The following is a 27,862-nucleotide window of genomic DNA, read 5'->3' as shown; positions in this document are numbered from 1 at the left end:
AAATATATATATTCCCGAATATATATAGTATATATTATATATATATACTGCTGCCAGAAGTTAATTACAATATAGATGGAAATCTTAAAAAAATTTAAAACAAATTTAAAAAAATTTTTTTAATGAAGATTACTAAGTAAATATGAAACCGGAATTTTTTTAACACACGTTTATATACATGAAAATGATAAAAAATATTTTATTCGAAATATTGCCCATCGGTAGCTATACATTTTTTCCACCTGGTTGACAATTTGTGGATGCCACGCCAAAAAAATTGTTGCTCTCTTGAGCCAAACTAGTCATCTAGACATTTTCATACATCTTCGTAAGAAGTGAAGCGTTGGTGAGCAAGTACGTGTCCCATCGATGTAAATAAGTGGTAATCAGAGCCAAGCCTGGTGAGTAAGCCGCATGCGAAAGTATTTCCCAACCAAATGCCTCAATCGTTTCCTTGACCAGTTTTGCTATGTGTGATGATACATTATCATGAAGCAAAATCACTTTATCTTTTTTGATATTTCGGTCGTTTTTCACACAAAGCTTGATTCAAATTGATCATTTGTTGTCGGTAGCGTTCAGTATTAACGGTTTCGCCAAGTTTTAGCAGCTCATAATAGATCACACCTTTCTGATCCCACCAAACACAGAGCATTGTCTTCCGTCCATAGCGATTTGGCCTTGCAATTGATGTCGATGATTCGTTTGGAATTACCCATGATCTTTTACACTTAAGATTCTCAAAATATCCATTTTTCATCGCCAGTCACAATTCGATGGAGAAATGACTTTCTTTTGTACCTGGTGAGCAGCATTTCGCAAGTGGTTTTTCGGTTTTTCTGCTGTCTTTCATTTAGTTCATGTGGAACCCATTTTCCCATCTTCTGGATCTTTCCCATGGATTTCAAACGTATGGAGACGGCTTCTCGTGTCACATTCAAATGATCCGCGAGTTGTTATTGAGTTTGAGCGTCATCCTCATCCAACAATGCTTGCAATTCGCTGTCTTCAAACTTTTTCGGTGGTTTTCCACGTTCTTCGTTTCTCACGTCAAAATCGCCACTTTTGAATTTTTTAAATCACTCAAAGCACTGTGATTTACCAAAAAAAAAAGTAACATAATAAACCGTTAATAAATGTTATGGACGTTATGTAATAGAGAAAAGGAAGATACAGACAGCGTGCATATGCAACAAAAGATAAAGGTGTATCAATAACATAGATCGGAATTCATAATCCATTCTTAATCTCAAGACAATTAATCTTAAGCAATGACTAAGCTTCCACCAAGAGTTAGAGATGGGTTGGCGAAGAGTTAGAGATGGGTTGTATAGAGGACTCTGGAGGAATTGAAGACATAAAAAAAAGAAAAGAGAAATTAAATTGTATCTCTGTTCCCCGAGGAGGTTAAAATTGGATCGCAAGATCAAAGCAATGCTATTAGATTGTCCGGAAAGTTCGTGCCGATTTTGAAGGAAAATTGAAATGCAGAAGATATAAATTTTAGTATACATTTATTAAATTATATAAGTGCCATTCTGTTCTACAACTTTTCTCCATCTTTCAGGAAAATTCCGTCCTTCCAGAATTTCTCAAATTTTTCAGCGAAAAACTTTTCTAAGTGATTTTTTACTTCGATCAAAGAGTTTTTCCATTAAGAAAATTTTGTAGTGATTGAAATAGATGGAAATCAGAGGACGCGAGGTCTGGTGAATATGATGGATAGGGTAGAACATCCCAACCGAGCTCCAATAATTTTTGTCGAGTTATCAAAGACACATGAGGCCGCGCATTGTCCTGATGAAACACGACGCCCTTCCGATTCGCTATTTCTGGACGTTTTTGTTCAATTGCTGTCTTCAATTCGTCTAATTGAGAACAATACTTCTCTGAATTTATCGTCTCGTTGTTTGGTAAAAGCTCATAATACAAGATCCCTTTCCAATCCCACCAGACACAGAGCATGACCTTCTTTGGATGAATACCGGCTTTTGGGGTGGCTAAAGATGATTCATTCCGCTTTCTTTTTCACTCAACATTATTGTAAATGATCCATTTTTCATCCCCCGTCACTACTTGCTTCAAAAATGGTATCTCCTCGTTGCGTTTATAGAGCGAGTCGCAAATGGAAATGCGATCCATCAGATTTTTCTCCGTTAAATCGTGGGGAACCCATACATCAAAACGGTTTATGTAGCCAAGCTTCACAAAATGCTCGTGGATGGTGGATTTTGACATATTTAATATTTCTGCTAATTTACGTGTCGTATAGTGTGGATTATTCTTAGTGTTTTAATCTGATTTTCGTCTGTGGTGGAGGGCCTACCCGGGCGTTCTTGATCTTCAAGGTTGAAATCACCAGCTTTAAACCTAGCAAACCACTTCCGCACAGTTCTTTCAGCTACAGCATCTTCGCCATAAACAGCGCATATCTTGTTTGCCGTTTGTGTGGCATTTTTGCCTTTTCAGTAAAAGAAAAGCATTAAATGTCTAAAATGCACTTTGTTTTCTTCCATATTCAAAGGCGTATAAAACTGACAAAAATTAACGTATCGCAACCAAATTTTTTTCCAAGTGTATGTTTGAAGTATCGTCTTTTACGATATGTACGCATGTCATTTGTTTTCAATCATTCTGATATATTCAGATCTGTCCTTATGCCACCTACCAAAAATCAGTACGAACTTTCCGGACAACCCAATATTATGACCCATTAAAAGAATTGGCAATCCATACAGGGGACTGTAAGAAGAAAAAGAAGAAGATGGGTCGGAGTATGGGAATTGATTAATCACAATCGAGTATTCCCCTCTTACAATCGAATAAGAAGGGAATGCTCGACTGTGGTCAGTTCTTACACTTTGACCATACATCGATTAGTCGATTGGTGATGACACTGATAACATATGTGCAGCTCAAAATGCGCGAATAGCCATCAAGAAATATTCATCATATATTAATAATTAATATATTATTACTAAGTATTAATAAAAAAAAGTATTTGTAATTATAAATAGAATGTATATATAGATATACATTTTTTCTTTAAAAAATTCTCTTTTCTATTTATATTATATTAATCTAAAATTATAAAAAACCAGTTGGGAGCCGCCATATCAAACGTACTGTTTCTTAAACATATGTTTTTGTTATAAAAATTTCTGTATTTAATTATCTAATTAGTAATAAGGCTCATAAATTTCAGAAAAATAAAGGAAAAAGAGGGTTACGAGCCAAAAATTATTATATAAAAACAGAACAAGATAAGTAGAAAGTACAAAAAAAAAACAAAAAGGAAACAAAAATGTTTTAAGTTGAAATTTTAATAAAGAAGCTAGCAAGAGGAATATAAATGAAAATATAGCGCAAGATTGATCAATCTTATATTTTCAATTAGTTCAATCTTATATTTTCAATAAGCTCAATCGCTATATTTTCATTTATATTACATGTGTTTTCTACAGGATCATATTCATGTTTGTGTTCTCCGTTCACTTATAATCGAAAGATTCTCATTCCTTTTATCAAATTGACAGCAGAAGCATATAATAATTGACTGCAAGTAGTCATTCGCATCCTTTCCGTTATACATTATAATTGTAATGTTACGATAATTATTTTTATGTTATCAGCGTTTTACCTTAGAGAGCGAAATATTTATTGTGAAATATTATGTTTTGTTTATTTTCCAATCTTTATTTATTGTGTTTTTATTATTGAAAATGATCCGATCGCGATCGAAATGTCTATTGCTAGCATTCTTTATTAAAATTTCAACTTAAAACATTTTAGTTTCCTTTTTGTTTTTTTTGTACTTTCTACTTATCCTGTTCTGTTTTTATATAATAATTTTTGGCTCGTAATCCTCTTTTTTCTTTGTTTTTTCTGTATATAGTTATAAGCAAGTGTAAAACTATAACAATCAAATATATGTATTAAATAAAGAAAATTTTATAACAAAAAATATGTAAAAAGGAATCTTGAAGGAATACTACCAGATATCAACAAATCTTGGTCTCTTCTCAGACCATTCTCCGCTGATAATCAATCTAATAGAGTTCTGAAATCCTCCTTCCCTTCTCTCTTGTTTTTTTGAAAAGAACTAATTAGGATCTATTCCGAGAACAATTAGAATTCTCAATTCCCATTAAAGTTTCACTCTAAAGCAAACACGATTTAATTCAGGCAGTTGAAGATTTCAACAATCATGTTCAACGCGCAGCTTGGAACTCTATATCGTGCATTAGTGCAACGAATACAATGAACTACACCAGTCAACATCCATTGCACTAAAAGACAAAGTCTCGATTAAGAAGAAAAAAGCAATGGCAGATCTATAGATCTCAATTAAAAACAAAATTAAATAAAACTATTAAAGAATTGAAAAGATTATTAGACGAAGAGAAAAATACAGGCATCCAGACATACTTAACAATACATACAAAATCTAAGTCCATCTGAAGCCTTTGACTACTCATTGAAAGGCTACTAGGAAATTGAAACGATCAGTTCGTAAAAGTGACGAATTTTGAGCTAAAATCGATCAAGAAAAAATTGATAATTTTGCAATCCATTTTATGGAAATTTTTTTCCTCTAATATTATAAGAGCGAGGAGAAAATCTGGGAGATTTACTTCCTCGTGCCTCGAAGTTTGCCAAGAAAAGTCTGCTCATCCAGGAATAGCAAGAATAAAGTATGACTAATCATTTCTAAACACTTGAATGCAACCTGGGCACCAGGTTATGATCTAATTACTGATCATGTGCTTAAAGAACTACCAGACTCAGCTATTCTTTACATCACACATCTCTTTAATGCAATTCTTCTGCGGTTAGGATTCTTTCCGCCACAATGTGGCGCAAATCTGATTCAAAAACTTAAACGCTTGTGATATTAAATCCTTAGACCTATAAGCCTTCTACCAATCTTGCCTAAAGTCTTCGAAAAACTTTTTCTTCAAAAACTTATGCCAATTATAGAGGAAAAAAACTTATTCCTAACCATCAATTTGGTTTTCACAACAAACACGCCACCGTTGAACAAATTCATAGAATAGTAAATAAAATACTACAAACTTTAGAAGACAAAAAATACTGTTCAGTTGCATTTCTTGACATATCACAAGCTTTCGACAAGGTCTAGCCTTCTATAAAATCCAACATCATCTATCAAAGAGTTAATAATATAATATTATAATATTTTTAAAAGCTATCTCCATAATCGGTACTTTCTCGTAAAACAAAATGACGCACATGCAGGCATCCAAAATCTCAGGTATCCCACAGAGGTATTCAGAAGGCTGGATCCGATTTTATATTTGTTATTCACAGCCAATCAGTTCTAATATTTTCACAGTAACATATTATATACAGATGATACGGCCATTCTCGTAATACATAATGATTCTAACATGACTTCAACAACTCCTTCAAGAAAACTTATTATAATACAAATACAGAACTGGTTGAAAAGATGGAGAATCAAAATAAATGAAACGAAGTCCACCCATGTCACATTCATTACTCTTGCTCCCCTGTTATCTAAATCAAATTAAAATCCCGCAAGTCTCTGAGGTTAAATATCTTGGCTGTATCTAAATTAGGCGATTAAACTGGCGAACCCACATCTTCACGAAGCGTAAACAGCTGGAACTCAAATTGTATAAATATTATTAGATGCTGGGAAGAAATTCTCAGCTGAACCTCGATAAGCTGTTAATCTATAAAACAATTTTGAAACTGATCTGGACATATAATGTCCAATTTTGGAGTACAAAATTAAATTCAAACTTTAACAAAATACAAAGATTCCAATCAAAGATGCTCAGAATAATTACCAATCGACCAATCATTAACGAAATATTGCATCGAGATCTAAAAGTACTATGATAAAAAACACAATCTGGAATTTCTGTATCAATTACGCGAGATTGTCTCTATCCATCCTAACAGCGTTGCTATGGGCTTCACAAAGAACAGAGAAGTAGTACGAAAACTAAAAAGGAAGAGATCTACGGATTTAATCGACTGATTCACTCGCCTCGGATTAATTCCGAGCATTTTAATGTATAAGAATATGATAGAAGTCACATATTTTGCTAGCCACCTATAACTCATTATCTTAAATATTACTGAAAATATTTTATTAATGACAGCTTGCAATAAAATTGTTTAAAAAAAAATATGCTTTCATATACCCATGAGTCAAAATGCTCTTTTCGTTTATGGTCATTTCAGATATACCACAAGTATGTCCATAATAGCTGTCTGAAAATTTCACGAAATTATCATAAATAATAACAAATAATACAATAATTAAATAATAATAATTAATAATAATAATAATTTAATAACAATACAATAACTAAATTGATATAATGTATTGAGTGATATCATAAAGAAAAGTCCATATAAATAAAATGGGAAATAAAAATGAAAATAATCAGAGTTAAATGAGGTATAAAATTGTACGCAATAAATTTTTTATTAATAAGAAATTTATATTTATTTATTGTAATAATTATTTAGAGTACGGTCATCATCATGAAATTTGATAAAAATTCTCATTCGACATGTTTTCACTCAAAATAAAAGAATTTGACAAAAAAAACGCTTCAGGAAGCAAATTATTAAATGTAAAGTTGAGCTATGTTGGAAAACATAGTTTATCCTTGTTAATTGGATAATAAGATAATACGAAGTCACTCGGGTTACATTACACAGTTCAATAACTATTCAGGTAAAGAAAACTCGTTTTCCTAACCTGAATAAACGCTAAAGACAGACTGTCTCGTTTTTCTACTACATTCTCATTTCGAATGGGGAAACGTATCAAATGAATATATTTTTATCAAGTTTTGCGATGACATCCATATTTTAAAATGCTACATTTCAAAATGTTCTCTCCGAGGAAAATTTTACTCGAAATACTGTACTAGTATACGTTACATGTCCTAAATATTTTGAATAAAATTTTCCTTAGAAAGGATATTTGGAATATAACTTAAGTAAATACATTTATTATATTTATATCCTGCTATTCCATGTTTAAATCTTTGCATAAGAACGACGTCGCTAAAGTCGGATTAATCCAACTTTTCAACAGTGTCGCTGGCGACAAGTGGGCAATGATTGAGAATTCAGTCACGTGATCATTTATCGCTGCGACATTATGAAATTGCACCTTAAAGTTCCCTACTAACAATACGTTTCATTGATTAATCGGTTTAGTTTCTAGATTTAGCCGACATTCAATTAAAGAACGTGCATACAACGAGAATTCATTTTTAACCAAAAACTTATGTAAAAATATTTTTAATTATTAACAATACAATTATTGATAATTATGTTTATAAAGTTATAAATAAGCTATAAAGTTTGATCAATAAGAAATCTATAGCCAAAAGTTAATAAGACTCCGTTCAACAAAAGAATGACCTCAAATCGAACAAAAACTCATCTGTTTTGCGTAGGTCTTCATAACATTGTGCAGCATTACATTGCCTGCTATGCGTAAACTGAGGTCGTTTTCTTGTTGAACAGAGTATATACATTGTAATTATGGAGATATGCGCTTACAATCGATCTGCCTCGGTGAAAAGCATATTCCCTCCGTTTTTCGGGAGATTGGTAGTAATCGATCATAAAAATTTGCAATAAAATCAATAAGTGACATTTCGGTAGTAATTTGAATTAGTCTTGAAGACGCCAATATGATTTGAAGATCTCTACAATATGATTTGAATTCGTCTTTATTGTAGAAGTCGACGACTTCTACAATATTATGGAAAAAAATTATATGATGCTATTTTAAAAAATTTAAGATTAAATTATAACTTTGATTTTCTTATGAAAACAAATTTTTTTAATTACGTATATTGTAGGATTAAATGAACTATTGTATCGTGTTCAGCGATTTAAAAAAACCACATTTGAAATCCGGATTAAACCATTTTTGCATCAAATTAAACATGTATTAAGGAGAATCGAAGATTTGATTTAAAAATCGTTCACTAGCGACTTCTAAATCTTTTAATATTTTTTAATAAATATTTTTAAAAATATTTTTTAATAAATATTTTTAAAAATATTTTTTAATAAAAATTTAGAAGTGTTCTTTTGGCATAAAATGGAAGCTTTTGAGCTAAGTGACTGATTAAAAAAAAATTTTTTTTCCTTGGCATTCCTATACAGAGTTAAAATACGATACCACGCATCCTGATCAGGTAGAGTGGACTGAATCAAAAAGTCCTCTACCATTTTGCGATTTTCGCAATGGTTAATGAGATATTAATTATTATTGGGAGTACAAATTAATTCGGTCCGTTTCCCTAAAGCTGTTGTGAATGGTTCATAGTGACAGCTGATTTTGGCAGTTTCAGAGAGGTTAAACATCTGTTAATAATATACAGTTTCTATCGCTTTGAATTTCATACAAAAATCTTGATTTTTATTGTGTCTGAAATGTCGAATTTTGTTAATCAAGTAGCATTTGCGGGAGGTTTTGATTTTCTGCTTTAACTGGAAGAAAAATGCGGCTGAAGCCCATCGAATGCTTGTCGAAGTTTACGGTGACACTGCTCCAACTGATAAATTATGTAGGGAATGGTTTCGACGTTTCAAAGATGGAGATTTCAGCGTTGAAGACAAGTCTCGCTCTGGATAGCCAAAAAAATTCGAAGACAAAGAATTAGAGGCATTATTCGAAGATCAGAGTCAAACGCAAGAAGAGCTTGCAGAATCATTGGGGATAACTCAACAAGCCGTTTCTGTACGATTGAGAGCCATGGGAATGATTCAAAAACAAGGAAATTGGATGCCTTATGAACTGAAACCGAGAGACGTTGAAAGGCAATTTTTCACTTGAATACCTGATTCAAAGACAACAGAAAAAAGGTTTTTTGCATCGGATTGTGACTGGAGATGAGAAGCGGATATTCTACGACAACCCCCCCAAGAAGAAAAAATACTACTCTCGGTCAATCGTTGCCATTGACCTCAACATCAACACCACGGCCGAACATTCATGATTCGAAGATCATCTGTATCTAGTGAGACCAAAAAGGTTGTTTATATGAGCTGTTGAAACCTGGCGATTCCATTATGGGCGATCGATATCGGCTACAATTGATTCGTTGAGCCGAGAAAAACGGCCGGAATACAAGCAAAGATATGATAAAGTTATTCTTCTTCATGACAACGCTAGGCCTCATGTAGCTAAAATCATAAAAAAATATTTGGAAACTCTCAAATGTTTTACCGCATCCATATTTTCCGGACAATTGCTCCTTCTGATTACTGGTTGTTCCGAAGGATACAGCACGATTTGGCAAGTCACCGATTCATTTCTTTCGCAGAAATCGAAAATTGGCTCCAAAATTGGATCACCTCCAAAGACGATTTTTTCGAGATGGAATTCGAAAATTGCCTGAGAGATGAGAAAAAGTAGTAGGCAGCGATGGACAATACTTTAATTGATCTGTGCATTCATTTTGTTTTGAAATAAATGCATTTTTGAACACAAAAAAACGGACCGAACTAATTTACTCCCAATAAAAATCACTAAATATTGGTATTCAATAATTTTTTACTCAAATACTATCAACTTTACAGAAAAACAGCAAGAGATAAAAATTGTTTATTTTTTTTAAAGTTCTCTGAATTTTTTCAGAATTTTTTAATACTATATTTTCTCATGGTGGTAAAAATAAAAAAATGCAGTACTAAAAGTTGATAAAAAATTTTGAAAAAATTTTTACAATTTTATAAGAAGAAAATAAATGATTTTTGTCTCTTGCAATTTTTCTATAAAGTTGATAGTATTTGAATAAACAATTATTGATAACTAATATTTTTAGTAATTAATATCTCGTTAATCATTGCGAAAATTGCAAAATGATAAAGGACTTTTCGACTCAATTTAGTCTGTTCCTGTTCAGGATGGGTGATGCCATAATTTAATGACATCCTCTATATATATATATTAGATGTAGTAAAAAGAAATCCATTATTTTTCCATTTAATTTCATGCAAAAATAATGGATTTCTTTTTACTATACCTAATATACATATATATATATATATATATATATACATACACCAGGTATACAAGCTTAAATCCGTTGTTTTTTAGTCAGAAAAACACATTTTTTTTTCCTAGGAAGCAAAAACAAATTTATTCAAAGTACTTGCCCTCGCTAATTATACATTTTTCCCCATTTTCTTTCGGGCAATTTGTGTATACCACGTCAAAAAAATTTCTCATCTTTCGAGGCAAACCACTCATCAAGCCATTTTCGGATGTCTTCGTAAGAATCGAAGTGCCGCTCAGCGAGCGAGTGGCCCATCGACAAAAACAGGTGATAGTCAGAAGATGCCAAGTCTGGTGAGTAAGCGGGATGGGGTAGCACTTCCCAGTTGAGTGTCTCCAAGTAATTTTGGATTGTTGATGTGTGTGATGGTGCGTTGTCGTGGAGGAAAATCAGCTTGTCATTTCTTTTCCAATAATGCAGCCTTTTTTCACGCAGAGCATGGTGCAATTTGATCAGTTGTTGGTGGTAGCGATGAGCATTAACAGTTTCATCGGGTTTTAACAGCTCGTAGATGACCCCTTCCTGATCCCACTAAACGCACAGCATCGTCTTCCATCCGAAGCGATTTGGTCTTGAGGAAGATGTTGATGGTGGGGCGGGATCTAAGATTTCTTGCGTTTAGGATTCTGAAAATAGATCCACTTTTCGCCTGTCACAATCCGACGCAGGAACGACTTTCTTTTTTGTCTGGCAAGCAGAACTTGACATGTGTTTTGGCGTCGCTCCATCTGCCTATCGTTCAGTTCATGCGGCACCCATTTTCCGATCTTTTGAACCTTCCCCATGGCATGTAGTCGCATGGAAATGGCTGCTTGAGAAACACCCAATTGCTCGGCAAGCATTTTTTGCGAATGGGTATCGTCCTTGTCCAAAAGAGCCCGCAATTGACAGTCCTCAACCTTCCTAGGCCGATTTTCACGCTTCTTGTCACTCAAGTTAAAATTGTCATCATTAAACCGACGAAACCAATCTCTGCACGTTGTTTCCGATAAAGCATTATCGCCATAGGCCTCCACAAGCATTCGATGCGATTTCTTCAAGCAGCCGATTTCTTCAAATTGAAAGAAAAGCAAAGCTTCCCGCATATGCTTTTTTTTTTAGCAAAAAACTAGACATGATTACGAAAGAAAAAATGTATGTTGTTGTATGAAATTGCTGATGATGTGCACTGGTTAATGTTGACAGATGTCAAATACATAAAAAAAAGTGTGTTGTGTATGGGTAGCTTTGTACGCTCACTAATGCCACCTATGAGTAAACAGCGGATTTAAGCTTATACACCATAATATATTAGGTGTATAATTTTGCTTCCGCCGTTTTCCTATAGATAGACCGCTTTAGCGTTAAGTGATGGTCAAAATAAATAGATCATACAATAAACTTGGGCATCTGTCAACATAACCCCATAGAAACATTAGTCGATTTGTGTCTGCATCATAAAGTTATTCTCGATTGAAAATGTCAATCAGTTTACGAGCCAAATTCTCGTCATTTGCGGGAGGTTTTAATTTTTTGCTTCAATATGAAGAAATCTGCGGCTGAGGCTCATCGAATGCTCTCAAATACTTATGATGAAGCCGCTATTAGTGAAAGAACGTGTCGTGAATGGTTTCAACGCTTCAAGAACGGTGATTTTGACGTCCAAGGTCATGCTCTGTATTTGGTGGGACCAGCTCGGCGTAGTGTATTATGAACTGTTAAAACCGACTGAAACAACAGGCGATCGGTATCGAACGCAATTGATGCGTTTGAGCCGAACATTGAAAGATAAATGACCGCAATACAATGAGAGACACGATAAAGTGATTTTGCAGCATGACAATGCTCGACCCATGTTGCGAAAGTGGTCAAGACATACTTGGAAACGTTGAAATGGGAAGTCCTACCCCACCCGCCGTATTCTCCAGACGTTGCTCCCTCTGACTATCACTTGTTTCGATCAATGGCACACGGCCTGGCTGATCAGCACTTCCGGTCTCATGAAGAAGTAAAAAATTGGATCGATTCGTGGATAACCTCAAAAGATGACCAGTTTTTTCGACGCGGGATTCGTACGCTACCCAAAAGATGGGAGAAAGTAGTGGCCAGCGATGGACAATATTTTGAATCATAAATGTATAACCAGTTTTTTACAATAAAACCTCGAATTTCGGAAAAAAACGGCGAGCAAAGTTGTACACCTAATATATATATACACACATTCCTTTTTCATACATATCAATCATATCCTTCTCTTACAAAAATCAATTTAATCCCGTTGATACTGAAATTACTAAACCAGTGCTTTTATACTAAAAAAAAAAGGAGATAATTGATTTCTATCCTTCACACTAGAAAATTCACATTAGAAAATTTGTGTTAAATTTAACATATTTCATGTATTCCAAAGGATCCACTCAAATATATGTTAATTAATAAGACGATGTTATGGAGTGTTTGATTAAGTTTTCTTCTTTCTTTTTTTTTTAAATTTTACTTTTAAATGTTTGCTAACAGTTGATTAATCAACATTTAATACCTCTAACAATTCTTTCAGTATTTGATATGAATCTTCATCAAGTAGGGTAGAATTGGGGCTAGTTGCTCATAAGGACAAATTATGCAAATTTAAATATCTAAATAACCAAAAAATATATAGACACGTTTATGTTTGTGTAGCACAAAGACAGAGATTACTGCGCTTAATACAATAATCAGTGTCCAGCTGTCAACAGCCAAACACGTGTGCGATCTTGCTGCAGGATGGATTTGTGGTGACAGTCATGCGATCACCGTCCAAGCGTTTCTCGCGATATGATTGTTTCGAGGGCTTTGGTTGAGAAAAATGAGATTTTCCCTGCTTTCCAAACTTTATTTAAACAGACCTCAGATGCGGATGAACATTTTACAGTAGATGACGGAAAGGAGCTAGGTGCGGTAGTGCAATAAAAGTTCTTTAACATGAGACGAGACGCATGCCATCGACGAAAACGTTAGAGCGGCCATGATAATCTGAGTGTTGCTAATTAATTACGCGCATGCGTCACTTAACGATCGACATCTCGCGGATCGATTCCTTATCGAGCGATGTGTCTAGAAGCCGTAAATGACACGCCACCCATCTTGAAAGGGTTGACTTTCAATATGACAAACATAAACTCGTTATCGTAACATAAAATGCAAACAGCTCTGATACGATTCAATATCACAGTCATTGTACTAAAAATCAATGAGGATTAACATCTAAGTACGCTGAAAAACAATATAATAAATCATTCTTACTCAAAGTAAAAGAGAAGTTTACACAAGACATAATATAATTAGAAAGTTGAAACAGTTGAAAACACTTAAACCTAAATGATTAGCAAAGTATGGACTAAGCTTCAATGTGTAATATTGATAGTTTAAAGTGGCCTAGGAACTTTTAGCAGTCTTCACAGTTGCGTGCAATGCCATCGGGACCGGGATGAATCTGGACCCGCCCCATTGCCCACTGAAATGGGGCTAGGTTCTGCTGCTTTATGAGCACAAGTTGATTAATTAACAATTGAGTTGCCTTGTTAGCCATATATTTGGTTGGTGCTTGTAGAGAGTGAAGATACTCATTACTCCACCTGCGCCAAAAATGTTGCTGGGTTTTCTCTATGCGTTGCCACCGCAGCAGCCTATTTTCGATGATGTCACTCAAGTTAGCACAAGGAAGACCGTTCAAAGCCGTGCCAACCAAGAAATGTCCCGAGCTTAGTCGTTAGGATCAACGCTTAACGGTAAGAGAGATACGAATTGAGGACTGCTTCTATTTCAGAGGGTCGTTTGCATTTCCTCAAAGGTCAAATGAGCCTTGTTTACGATCCGAGTCATATGGTATTTGGCAGATTTTATGGCTGATTAAATGCTTAAGGCATCTGGTGGCCAGAAATGAATGACGCAAAAGCTGTACCGTAATGTCGGAGTTCGTACGTATCGACATTAACAGAGAGATCGTTGCGCCAGAATTCTCTGCAGGTGCATCTGGGATGGATGCACTAAAATCTGCCAATACATTTTTATGTCAGCAATGATGACATAAACGGAAACGAAAAGACGGAAGCATATTAAAATTGAAATCAAATCTTGTTGAATGATTGGTCCCCCTAGAAGTGTCCCCGTGAAGTCTTTTAACACGCCAAAATAGCTGCGAAGATACACCGAATACAATACGAATTTTCGATGTTTGCTCGACCGTTTTGAAGACGCAATGGTGGAGAAGAAAATATAAAGAAAATAAAATATTCTTCCGAAATGGGCGATTCTAGCCTTCGCATATGTCCCAATGATGAATATTCGTCAAGAAACACCAAAATATTGAATTTTAAGCGATCGCGCTTGAATCGCTCTCGATGCTTCTCAATCGCTTGAGAGCTGCTTCGCGAATCGTCAATGTTATTTAACATTTATTCTCTGACCGGAAGCTTGACTGTATATCTACCCTGAGAATTTTGAGATACGTTGTCTAAAAAATGACGCTCGCAAATATTTTCTTCCATTGTGTAATTGCCCAATTGCGCAGATATATCGTCCATTTGCTAGGCACATGTTCGTGTAATTCCGCATTGGTTATAGATTGTGAAACGAATGAACCTTTGAGGCGATCGATATGGTGCTGCCAAAATTTAGCCCAGTTGTGTTTTCTGGAGAATTAAGTGCTTGTCTGAAGACTTGACCAACGCATATCAAATTCTAAAACAACTCCGCTCCGATTAAAAGATCAATATCCGACGATATGTGAATCGCGTTGAACCAAACGAATGTTACGCGGAAAATTTGTCCCGTTCCGAAGAAACCGCCGGAATTTTATCAGTAACCCGATCAGTCACGATGCATTCGATAACCGCGGTGTACGAGCTGAGTCACGATTGTAATTTGGTTCTAGCCATGTGATTGGACGTGGTTACCGGAAATCGAGACATTCAGTGGGCGCGTTTCTAATCCGAAAGATTCCACAAATTTCTTGGATACAAAGTTCGCTTGCGATCCGCAATCCAACAAAATTCGGCACGTCCTGCGCGAGTCGTCGCTGTCGTAGACGAGTACAACTGCAATCGAAAGCATGACTTGTTCGCTATTAGGATCCCGAAGTATGAGTCGCTAGGACGGAAGGGGGAGGAATTGCCTTAGATGTAATTTTCTCGATATTGTTAGTCGATGTCTCCGCGGTTGAAAGCATATGAAGCAGCATTTTGGGCTTCGCCTGGCAGACCGTGCATTGATTGGAAATGCATTTACTTGATACATGAAAAGAAGAGTTCAAGCAATTGACGCAAAGTTTGCGACTATGAATTTCCGCGACCCTTTGTGATACCGGGAGTGCCATGAAGTTTTTGCAGTAATAAATGATGTGAGCGTCTTGACAGAAGTAGCATTTAAGTTTAACGATGGCGTACACGAAAATGATCGCTTAACATTTGACTACGATTTCGTTTCGACTTTCTTTGCGGGAGTGGTAGCCCTTGTGGCAGCCTCGAGCACCTAACATCGATGAGTGAGATAAAATCTACAACAGTTGTTTAAGCAACGGCAGCTCGTTGCCCGTTAAGGAAGTTTCCCACTCACGTAATGTGAGTGAGTCACGAGAAGATCGTCCCACGATGCATTGGGACGATCTTCTCGTGCTCATTCTGACCTTTAAACTTGACTTTCGCAGCGCCGTCAGAGATCCTTCTGAGATCGATTGAATTTTCCTTTGTCATAATCGGCAAATCCATTATAGCCTTGACGTGAGTTTGAAAAATTACGCGCTTGTTATCATATTGGTCCCTGAGAACTTGACCACACGATGTCGTAATTAGCGTTCGACAATTCTAATGAACTGATTACAGCGTTTGTATCACCGGTGAAGGCTCGTAGATATTGAAATCTTTGCATATTTGAGAACGAGGTGTTGGAGTGGATAACTGAATTGAATGTATCGAAAAACGAGAATCATTCATTATATTTGCCGGAAAATGTTGGTGAAACTTAGGCAACCGATGGTTCGTAATGTCGATAAAAGGGAAATGAGCGGATCTTGGTGCATAGAACATTTCCTTGAATTCGTCTCGATCATAGCCTCTTCGGCTTCATCCAACGATTCTAGATGCGATTGCACATCGTTATATTCCGCCCAATAGTGTTCGAGTTTCGCCTTCTGCTCTTCGAGCTAAGTTAATGGCGGCAATTGACTTTACATAGGTTCTGATACGCCTACATGATGCCTTTATGATTGCGCGCTGTCGCTTAAATATCGTCGCTTCTGAGTCAACCATCTTGAATGCAAATTCGAACGCGTGTGCGCAATGGACACGGTGAAGGAGACTTGATTGATAAGGAAGACAATGGTCTTCCTTACCTTGTTACGCACGCAATTAATTTTAGAAGGGCAATAGATATTAGATGCCTCCCAGCGTTGATGGACGAAAATGTTCTTCTCACAGATGTTGCGCCATTGAGGGATGCCTTCCGTTGCACGTCATTTGAATTGGGCCTTGTTTTCCGCCGTCGACAGGATTCTGCTCGCAAGACGTTGATACTGCGTCAGGATATGTAATGAGCCGGGCCGCGTCTCTGATGTTTAGCAGACCAACTGCTTTTATTGAGCTGTGTGCTGCTACACTTGCCTCGTGTCGATGAGATAACCTTGTTTGACTGTCAAATTGCTGCTCGCCACTTCACTGAGGCCAAATACTTAACAATATCCGGCTTGAAGGACCAAAGAAATGTATGTTGGCGATCTTGCTGTGTGCAGGATGGATTTGTGGTGGCACGGCCATGCGATCATCGTCCAAGCATTCCCCGCAATATAATTGCTTCGAGGACACTTGGTCGAGAAAAATGAAATTTTCTTTGCTTTCCAAACTTTATTTGAACAGACCTCAGATGCGGGCGAACGTGTTTTACAGAAGAAAGGATCTCAACAATGCGAGATAAAATTCTTTAACACGAGGCGAGACGCGCCATCGACGAAAAGAAGCCATGATGATCTGAGTATTGCTAATTAATTACGCATTTAACGATCGATTTAGATATAAGTTATTAACGTATTTTTTAATTATAATGTTCAAGTTGCTATTTTATTTACGGTTTATCAGTTATAAAAAAATATTTAATCAACACCGATACAGCTTGTTGAGCCCAATATCTCATCATTAACCTTCTTAGCTGCAAATGAAATCTTTTTTCATCGATGCTTTTTATTCTAACGATTAAATATACATTTTACGTTAATTATTATTATATCCTGCTTAAAGAATGGATAGAACTAAATCAGATGTTATACAAAATTTAATAACTTTATATCATAATCGACACAGTTGTATACAATTATATCCGAAGCGCTAACGGAACTTCATAACATTTCTATTATAACTAATAAAATTGTGTCTATTTTATTTCTATGAATGTACAATGACAAGTTTATATTTTGACCAATATGATTTTAATTATACATTATATTTGTTTGAATAAAGAATTAATAGAATTTTATCTAAATCAATACATTTTAATAGTGAATATTATGAAAGCATTCAAACCTTATCTAATATGATATTTCTGATAACCGATTTCTAATCTGAATTTTATTAGATAAACCTGATTAAATCAATGCAAATGAATCAAGTTTTCCTCATTAATTAGTAAATCATAATGCATTGCGATACTGTGATTTTAATCCCATCATGTTGAAACTTGTTTTCCGAATGGTTGTTATTTCAAAGAACAAAATGAAAAAACATTTCACCATCTATTTTTTTCTAACGGAAAAATCTGATTGAATAATTGTTCATGACACAGGAGCAGATTAAAACGATACAATTCAATCAAGTTTTCCTTATTGATTAGTAAATCATAATTCACCGCGATTTTGAATCCAATCCTATCATGTTAAAATCTGATTTCAGAATAGAAGTTATTTCAAAAAACAAAATGAAAACATTTTTTATCATCTATCATATTTTAACAGAAAAATCTAAATAATTGTTCATGATATGGAATATGATCGAATCAAAGCAATTGAATTCAAGTTTTCCTTAATTAGTAAATTATAATTCATCGCGATTCTCTGGTTTCTATCTAATACTATCATGTTGAAATCTATTTACAAGATAGAAGTTATTTTAAGGAACGATATGAATTAGAAGAACGCTTTTCATTATCTATCGTTTTCTAATAGAAAAACTTGAATAATTGTTCGTACGCGGAATCTGATTGAATCAATGCAATTGAATCAAATTTTCAAGAATAAATCATACTTCATCACGATTTTGTAATTTGATTCTTATTATGATAAATAATGCAGAAATGATACTTATAATTATTTTTTGTTTTCTCATTACAATATTATCATCTTTATTATGCTAAGTAATTTTTCAAAAGAAAGAAGGATATGTGAACATATTTCATATATAATTATGTATAATTAGATACGTTTATATAATGTTTATATACGTTTATGCATGTTTATAAATATTTACATATATTCGTACATCAACAATTTTTTACTCGGATATGATAAATTATATTAAAATCGTTTTTAATCATATACGCGAGTTTTTGAGAAAATATTAAGACACATAGAATATTTACATAAATATTTACTTACTTATTAATACAAATATTACAATAAATGTTACAATAAATCTGGATTTTCTTATTCAATATGATAAAAAACATCAGAAAATTAGTCTTCCAACGAGATACAGTATTAGGCTGCTGAACATTATTAGGCTGAAAAAAAGATTAGAACACTACAGGATATTTACACAAATGAATCATGATTTTGTTATTCAACATGATAAAAGTCGGACAATTGGTATTCAATCAGATATTATAGAATGCTATTTCATTGAAGAAATAAGTTCGGACGCAACAGAATATTAGCATGAATGATTCGGGATTTTCGGATTCAACATAATAGGAATCATCAGACGATCAGTGTTCAACGAGATACAAGTAGTGATATTTTCTCGAGAAAATGAGTTGGGATAGGATATTTGCATAAATGAAGATTTTCTGATTCAACAAGATAATAACAGTCAAACAATAAACACTTAAGTAATTAAGAGCCTAAATTCGCAGTAATTGGAGCGTTTATATCAACATATATTCAACAAATATTACATATACAATAACAAATACCGAACATTTCGGCTTAGCCATCTTTAGCAGTCTAGTATAATAAAAATGATGAATAATTCCAAACATTTTGGTAGTCTCGTATAATACAACTTCCTTAATACAATTCAAGCAGTCGCAAATCAAAATAATCAAATGCAGCAAGGGAATCTCCCAGATTACCAAATCTGAAGTACGTAACCATCATTTAGCTGTTAGACTAAGTGCAAACTAAATAAAAAAATATAATGTTATCATAAAGAAAGTTATCATAAAGAAAGATCATCAATTTATTATGGAAATTTACCTACTGCACTCCATAACTGCACAATGAAATATTATAATAGAAGAACTAATCTTTTTACTTAAAATGACTAAGAATTTTATTTAAAATTTTACTTAATTTAATTTTACTTAAAATGACTAAGAGCAATCAAAAAATATTATTTACGAGAGCAGCTAAGAGTAATGTGACTGTTGCTATAGACCAAGACGAATACAAACAAAAAATGCTCAACATGTTAGAAGACAGTAACATATACACGGTGATTAATAGGGATCCAACAAGGAAGCTCACTGAATCAATAAGGATCTTATTAACGAAATGAAAGAATTTGGGTTTCATCAATTCAATCATGTGCAAAAAACTGTATTGCAATAATGGTACTTCCCAGATCCTATAGACTCCCAAAGATTCATAAGAAGGATTACCCGTTGATTTATTTCATCAATTGATAGCCCTTTATATACAGTTTCGTTTTTGCACAACATAATCAAAGATAACATTCCAAAACCATAGTTTCATTGATAATAGCTTCAAATTAATAGAAAAATTAGATAACCGTTCTTTAAATAATAAATACTCATTAATTTCACTTAATGCAATATCACGAACATTCCACTGGATTTAGCTGTGAAAAATGTGTCAAATAAATAGCCTTTTATTTTACGTTTTTGCAGTATATCAAATGACGAATTCATTCACAAAGCTTTGCGGTTAGTACTAGAGTCTACTTTTTTTATTTTTGATGATACAACTTACATTCAGAAGTTCGGAACACCCATGGAATCGCCGTTGTCCCCCATCAGATTGCAGATTTGGTTATGGAAGATCTAGAGAAGTTTTGAGAAGATTTAGAACTACCATTTTAGTACAGATATGTGTATGACATCGCGATTGCTGTTCCTAATCACTTAGTTGATAAATTTTTGGAGATATTTAACTCGTTACATCCAAGATTATAGTTCATGTTAGAGATTGGTGATTATTTATTGGTAATTATTTGAATTTCTTGGATGTGACTATAATTAACGCAAACGAAAAATTGGAATTCAATTTGTATCACAAACTGATTTTCTCGGGCAGGTACTTCAGTTTCTTATCTCTCCGCTCTCACAAAAAAGAGGTGTTCTAATGAGCATGATTGACAGTCTTTTTACTTTTTCATCCGAGATGGAAAATTTAAATTTTGTTATTAAATTTTTTTTTAGACAATGATTATCCGATCAAATTTATCATTGACACTATTAATATAAAATTATTTAAAATGCACAACGTTAAAACAAGTAAATAAATCTAACAATAATGAGACTGAAGACAAAATAATTTCTTGGTTTATTTTTTTTACCTGATTATACCTTTTTTACCGGATATTTATGATAAATTTAAAAACATTACTAAGAATTTTAATGACAGATTATCTTTCTTTAGTTTAAATAAACTTGACGGAATCATCAAAGCTCAAAAAGATGTTCTACCACACGATTTTAAGAAAAAAAATGTTGTATACAAAATTAATTGTAAAAATTGTAATGTTTCCTATGTAGGATAACGAGTCGTAAATTAAAGACTAGAATTAATGAACACAATAATGATATTAATAAAAAAAAGTGGTAATTTATCTATTATTTTAGAAATAGATTAGAATTTGACCATGAATTTGATTGGATTAACACAAAAATTTATAATGAGATTTTTTTGGTAAAAGATTGGTATCAGAGATGCTCAATATTAAAATGCAAGAGAATGGATTAAATTTGAAAAATCAGACACAAAATTCTTGCACTATGCTTATACTAACATAATAAATAAATTTTAACTCGGTTTTGGAATCATTTGACTTTACTTAATTTTCTATCTACGTATTTTCTTCATTCTACGACTTTACTTTCTTGACATTGTTATTTCCGTACTTAGAGTATTTAATTCTTTCATGTTAATTTACATACATAACTCTGCTTTGACACTGTGAAGCTAAAGATACTTGGCATTGTGATATTCTTTTGCCGATCATGATTTAATTTATAGTATGTTAGTTATTTATAGTATATAGTTCATTGTGCAGTTATGGTGCAGTAGGTAAATTTAATAAATTGGTGATCTTTCTTTATGATACCTGTCTTTCTTATATACATTATATTTTTTTTATTTAGCTCGCACTTAGTCTAACAGCTAAATGACGGTTACTTCAGATTTGGTAATCTGGGAGATTCCCTTGCACTCGATTACTTTGATTTGCGACTATTTGAATTGTATTAAGGAAGTTGTATTATACGAGACTACCAAGATTATTTGGAATTATTCAAGAGATTTTATTATACTAGACTGCTGAAGATGGCTTGAATTGAATGAAAGCCGAAACGTTTGATACTTGTGATATACGGGGGTCTCAGATCACTCTTTTTATCTCCGCAGGATAAGATCCAATCAAAAATACGTTCAGACTAAAGTTGTGGGGTTTAAAAAGATATTTATCGATCAGTTTGATCTTGAGTAGAAATGTCAGATCATCGATTTTATTAAATGAAGCATTCTGCTTTTTATTCTAGAATCTAATAGCTGATGTCAAGAGTCTTTCCAAAACTCTATAATAAACTTTTGATTAAGTAAATCTCATACAATCAGAGAATATTTATCAGAGAATAATTAGAGATCCCACAAAAAGCTGACTAACGATTTACGTAGCATTTTTGTCAGATGCAGAATAGGGACTATATGGATATGGATAACACATTATACAGACGGTTGAATACTACTAATGATAATTTTGCCAGAGGTTACCTAAAATTCATAAACCGGGGAATTCACTTAGAGTCATCGTTTCTTCTATTAATAATCTACTATATTATTTCTCTCTTTTCTTACACAATATCATTCATGATAATATTCCGGAGGTATCTAATCGAATGAAAAACAGTTTGCATTTAGTCAGCAAATTAAATGGATTGCGCTTTTGAACTTGATTATGTTTTAGCCTCATTGGACGATCTCATTATTTACTAATATTCCCATAGATTTGAGTCATGCCCTGGCTTAGTTTTTAATATGGGCCATTTAAATAAGCAAAATGAATCTGAATCGTTACACGAATCCTATCTTTCTATTATATAATCTTTTTCCCTCTCTTAGTCATTTCCTTTTTTTTCTCTTGTTTCCCTTTCCTAACTATTTCCCCCACTTTTTCAATGATTCCTTCACTCTGTGTGTCGCATCCAGACAACAAAAACATTTCTTCACAATACTTCTAAATTTTATATTCTTTTGCCAACGTTCAAATTAAATATTGTAAAAGTAATTTTGTATTAACAGATATGGAAGTTTTTTTTATCAGTGAACACTATAACATTATAATTATAAAATAACTTTGACTATAAGTTCTAATTTATATTAATCTACAAAGACTTTCATCAGATTTTCATTGTTTCATATTCAATACTTTTGTAACTTTTATTAAATACTTTTTATTAAATACTTATTCAATACTTTTGTAATTGTACTTATTGTTTTCATTGCTTTAGGTATTATGTTATTGTAATGTTTTCTCGTTATTTTTATAGATCTTAACATGAATTTTAATTTACGATGCTTGTGAATTTTTTGCGCCAATTGATACCTATATACTTTTATGATTTACTTTCTTGATACTTTCTTAATTTCTAACTTATACGCTATATTGTTGCGGACGTAATATCAGATCCACGATGACAGGATGCGATTTTATAGATGGATTTACGAATTTATATATTTGTTTTTTCTTTGTATTATTTTATTAATTGATCCGTTTAATTTCAGTACATTAATTTAGTTTATCTGTTATATTTAAAAATTTGTTTTATATGTAACATTGAAGATGACCCGATCGGGCTCAAAACGACATCTATTATTTGCTTTATATCATAATTATATTTGTTTTCCTTTATTTACGCATTTACATGTTTTTATTCATAGCCTTTCTAAACTTTTATTTTTAGAAAGAAAACTGTTTCATTTAAAAAAATCGATGTAATCTTGATTTGACCTTGGCAAAGCCACTCAAGGTCAAACTGATATGATCAATAGATTTTTTTAAACTCTACAACTTTGGTCTGAATATTTTTGATTAAATCTTATTCTGCGGAGATAAAAAGGATGGACGGGTGGTCTGAAGCATACTGTATACATAATATTGAAAAATATATGTTGATATAATCACTCCAATTACTGCGAATTTAAGCTCTTAATAACTCGTCTTTTATTGTTTAATTTTTATCTCAAGTCCAATTTTAATTATTCTTTGATAATAATAGTCGTCGGAAAATCAGTATTTAATCAGATACAGTATTAGACCGTCGAAAAAACGAGTTAAAACACTATAAAACATTTACATAAATGAATCTGAATTTTCTTATTCAATATGATAGAAATCGTCGGACAATTAGTATTCAGTTCAACCAGATACAATGCTAATTTATTTAGAAAACGGATTCGGATGCGATAGAATATTAACATAAATGAAACGGGATTTTCGGATTCAACATGTTAGAAGTCATCAGACGATCAGTATTTAATGAGATGCAGTGCTAGTGTTTCTAAAAAACGGTTTAGAACACGATAAGATAATATAAGAAATTTAGAGAAAATAGGACAATAAAGAAGCTATCGGCATCAGAACTGTGTGGCTCAGGGGTTTGACGGAAGTCTATCATTGGAGGAGCTCAATTCCCGTAATGCCCTGATATTTTTTTCGTGTTGTCGCTTATTTATTACAATACTTACATAAATGATAGAACGCTAGCATGAATGAATCAAGTTTTTCGGATTTAACTTAATAGGAGTCATCAGACGATCAGATTCAACGATATACAAGTAATAGTTTCTCGAGAAAATGAGTTAGGACACGGTAGGATACTTGCATAACTGAATCAAGATTTTCTGATTTAATGTGATAACAATCGGACAATCAGTATTCAATAAGATATAGTATTGTTGAAAAAAACGAGTTAGAACATTATAGAACATTTAGAAAATAAATTAAGATTTCCTTATTCAACACGATAATAGTCGAATAAAAAATTCTATATGTCCGATTTGTATGATCACAGAAATGAAATTTGAATCAAATCCCCTTTAATATAAATACTGATATAAATAAATAACTTTTTATTAATATATATCTAGATAGGAAGAAAGAAATGAATATCGTATTAAAACGGATAGATTTAAGAATCACGAATTTCGATATTGAGATATATATTAATATTTAAACAATGTGAATTACGACATTCAACCTAATACAAAATGTAAACTAAAATTCAGGATTTATTTTCATTAATTACGAGTACCTCTTTTATTATATATTGTGAAGGTTTTGTATCTGGATTTCACGATGTTAAGAAAAGTGAATACAGAAAACTGAAACTAAATCCCATATTCAATTTGATAAAAAGTTTTCCTATCAGATTCTATCTATTTTCTTGAGATAAAGAGTGAAGATTTTAGTTTTTCCAATTTTGTTAATTAAAGCATTTAAAAAGAGAGAATATTACAAATTATTATACTTAAGAAAATAAAAATTTGATTAATATACACATAATTCTTTCATGTTTTTAATGATACAATCTCAAACAATTATCTTCATGTTACAGTTGAATGTAATTCAACCTCAACTTATCTTTCAAAGATGCTTAATATATCCTATAGGAACATATTGATCCACTGTGCATCCTTATAATTAATGTAATTTTTTTCTTATTTACGAAATATATTAAAGATTTATAAATTTTATTAAGCCAGATGAATATGCAACGTTTTAAAGCATTTACCATTAGTCTATCACAATTGTGTGAAGATTTATAATAACTTAAAGAAAAAGTCACAACTAATCCCACTCTAACCTAATGCTTCTATCTTTTAATTTTTCGATGCATTTTCATGTTCTTTATCTTTTATCGAAATCATCACTTTTAAATCGTTGAAATTACTCTTTCGGAGCATGCTCCCCATGCATCTTTACAAACAAACAATAATTTTCAGCTACATTTTTCTTAATAAACAATGCAGTAAAATTTCTCGCAAATGCTGTTTTTTGGCACAAAAGTCAATGTTTTCAATGCAATGACAAAAATGTTTATACATTCATCAAATGTCATATACTAAATATGAAAACTTGTGTATAGTAGTCAAATACAACAGTTGCCACTGGAATTCTATGCATGTAGTACTTGTGACGACGTCCTTCAGAAAACAACGAAAACTTATTCAACATCTGACACACACACACACATACACACACACACACACACACACACACACACACACACACACACACACACACACACAAAGAAATATTATTTTGATAATAATATAGTTTAGCAAATCACCTCAAAAATCACCTCAAAAATAAAATTAAGCTTATGCATTTGCATGAAATGAAAGAATTTGACAAAAATAAGTGTCGCTCTGTCCCTGCGAACCGAGATATTAAGCGTTAAAAAACTACTATTGAGGTTATGAAATTTGTCACAGAAACAAAATGAAATCTAATAAATAATTGCACTGTTCCACATAGGTTTTGACTTTCTACGCGAAGCGACTTCCCACGCGAAACGACATACTTCACTTTCTCCTCTGCAAAGGGACGTACAACTTTTATAATTGTACTGTTGCACATAGATTTCGATTTTGCAATTAATAATAATCAATCAATAGTAGTAGCCTCAATAATCAACTTTAACGCTTAATCTTGGTTTGCGGAGCAGAGCGACGCTTTTCTGCCAGATTCTTTCATTTCATGCAAAATCGTATTGAATAAGTCTAATTTTATTGATTTTTGAGGTGATTGTGCTGTATAATTACCATTATTTTAAACACAAAAAAGTATTACTGGTTTGTAAACAATATGGAAGCATTTTTTTAGTAAAATTAACATCTATGATTAAATTAAAACACATTATATTCATTCATCTTAATCTAGGATTTACATATTAAAACACAACATTATTTCTATATTATTTATTTACTCATAAATTTTTATTTTGTTACTAAGAAGTGTTAAATATCAATTTAACATAAAATAACATAATCACATTATGTTAAATTAATACTCGAATATATGTTAAAAAATTTATCAACACGAACATTTAACAAGGACTTAAGTGAACTGTTTCCAATACGAATACGAAATATTTCTCATGTAGTATTGCATTTCTATTATACTAATATCATACTAATATCATACTTCTGTATATTTAGATTAATTTATTATTTGTTTTTTCTCTGCTCTCTGAAATCTTAAGTCTACAATATGCTTTTTGTTTCCTGTTTCTTGCTTTTTATTATTTTTTACATCTTCTTGCTTTTATCTGGTTTTATGTTGCCCAAAATAAAAATTAACTTCAAACAAAAGAAATAAAAAATATGTAGCAAGAAATATAATTGTCATAATCAATAAAACGATTGCAAAGAAGAAAAAAGGAAAAGGTAAAAAACAAAAAATAGGAAACAAAGAACCCATTAAATAGACTTTAGGCTAATTCTACAATGTGCTTTTTGTTTTCTGTTTCTTGCTATTTGTCTTATTGACCAAAAAGGCAAAAGACAGAGACAAACAGCAAGAAACAGGAAGCAAAGAGCACATTGTAGAGTCTTATGATTATTCTACAATGCTTTTTGTTTTCTATTTCTTATTTTTTGCCATTTTTTACATCTTGTCTTTTTGCTTCTTCCGATTTTTTGTTTTATATCTCCCGAGATAAAAGTTAACGAACTTCGGAAGAAACAGATAGCAAGAAATATACTTGTCGATAAAACGGTCGCAAAAGGGAAAAAAACAAGAGACAAAAAGCAAGAAATAGGAAACAAAGAGCTCATTGTAGAATAGACTTTACAGATTGCTATTCAACTATACAGAGCAAGTTACGACTTTCAGTTTCACACACACATATGTGTGTGTGAATATATAAAATAATCAACTTATCAATAATAAAACAATCATTGAAATATAATTTAAATATAATTTAATATGAGCAAAACACTTACTTTACCATTAACATCAGTTCCATTAACAAAAATAATAACTCTCTTCATTATACAACGATAAATCTTTACGATAGATCTTTAATTTTCAATAAATAAACTTCAAATATTTCTAATAGAATTCATCAAATTTAAAATCCGATTTAAAATCAGATTTTAACTTCTTTCAGGTTAACACTACAAACCATGAAGAATAGAGACCAACAGAGACCCTATTCTTGAAAATCGCATACGAAAAACTAGAGAAAGTGCTATAGTATATATAATACGCATACTATAGTATTTCCTTAGTTTTTCGTATGCGATACTTTTCCAGAATAAGGATCCTAAAGATCAAACTTATCAGATAGAAGTCAGGCTTGTTTTCTTATAT

General features: G+C 32.7%; 1 protein-coding gene across 1 annotated transcript in view; it reads right to left on the bottom strand.

The window, feature by feature from the left end:
- Nucleotides 1–27,650, bottom strand: part of LOC108691247 (BTB/POZ domain-containing protein KCTD9) — a 52,931-nt gene extending 25,281 nt beyond the window's left edge. The window contains exon 1 of the mRNA XM_018198918.1: nucleotides 27,493–27,650. Within this exon, the coding sequence (XP_018054407.1) occupies nucleotides 27,493–27,540 (48 nt within the window). The 5' untranslated portion in view covers nucleotides 27,541–27,650. The remainder of the gene's footprint in view (nucleotides 1–27,492) is intronic.
- Nucleotides 27,651–27,862: the final 212 nt, after the last annotated feature.

This window comes from Atta colombica, unplaced genomic scaffold (genome assembly GCF_001594045.1).
Source record: "Atta colombica isolate Treedump-2 unplaced genomic scaffold, Acol1.0 scaffold44, whole genome shotgun sequence".
Taxonomy (NCBI): domain Eukaryota; kingdom Metazoa; phylum Arthropoda; class Insecta; order Hymenoptera; family Formicidae; genus Atta; species Atta colombica.
This window is presented reverse-complemented; position numbering and strand designations above follow the sequence as displayed.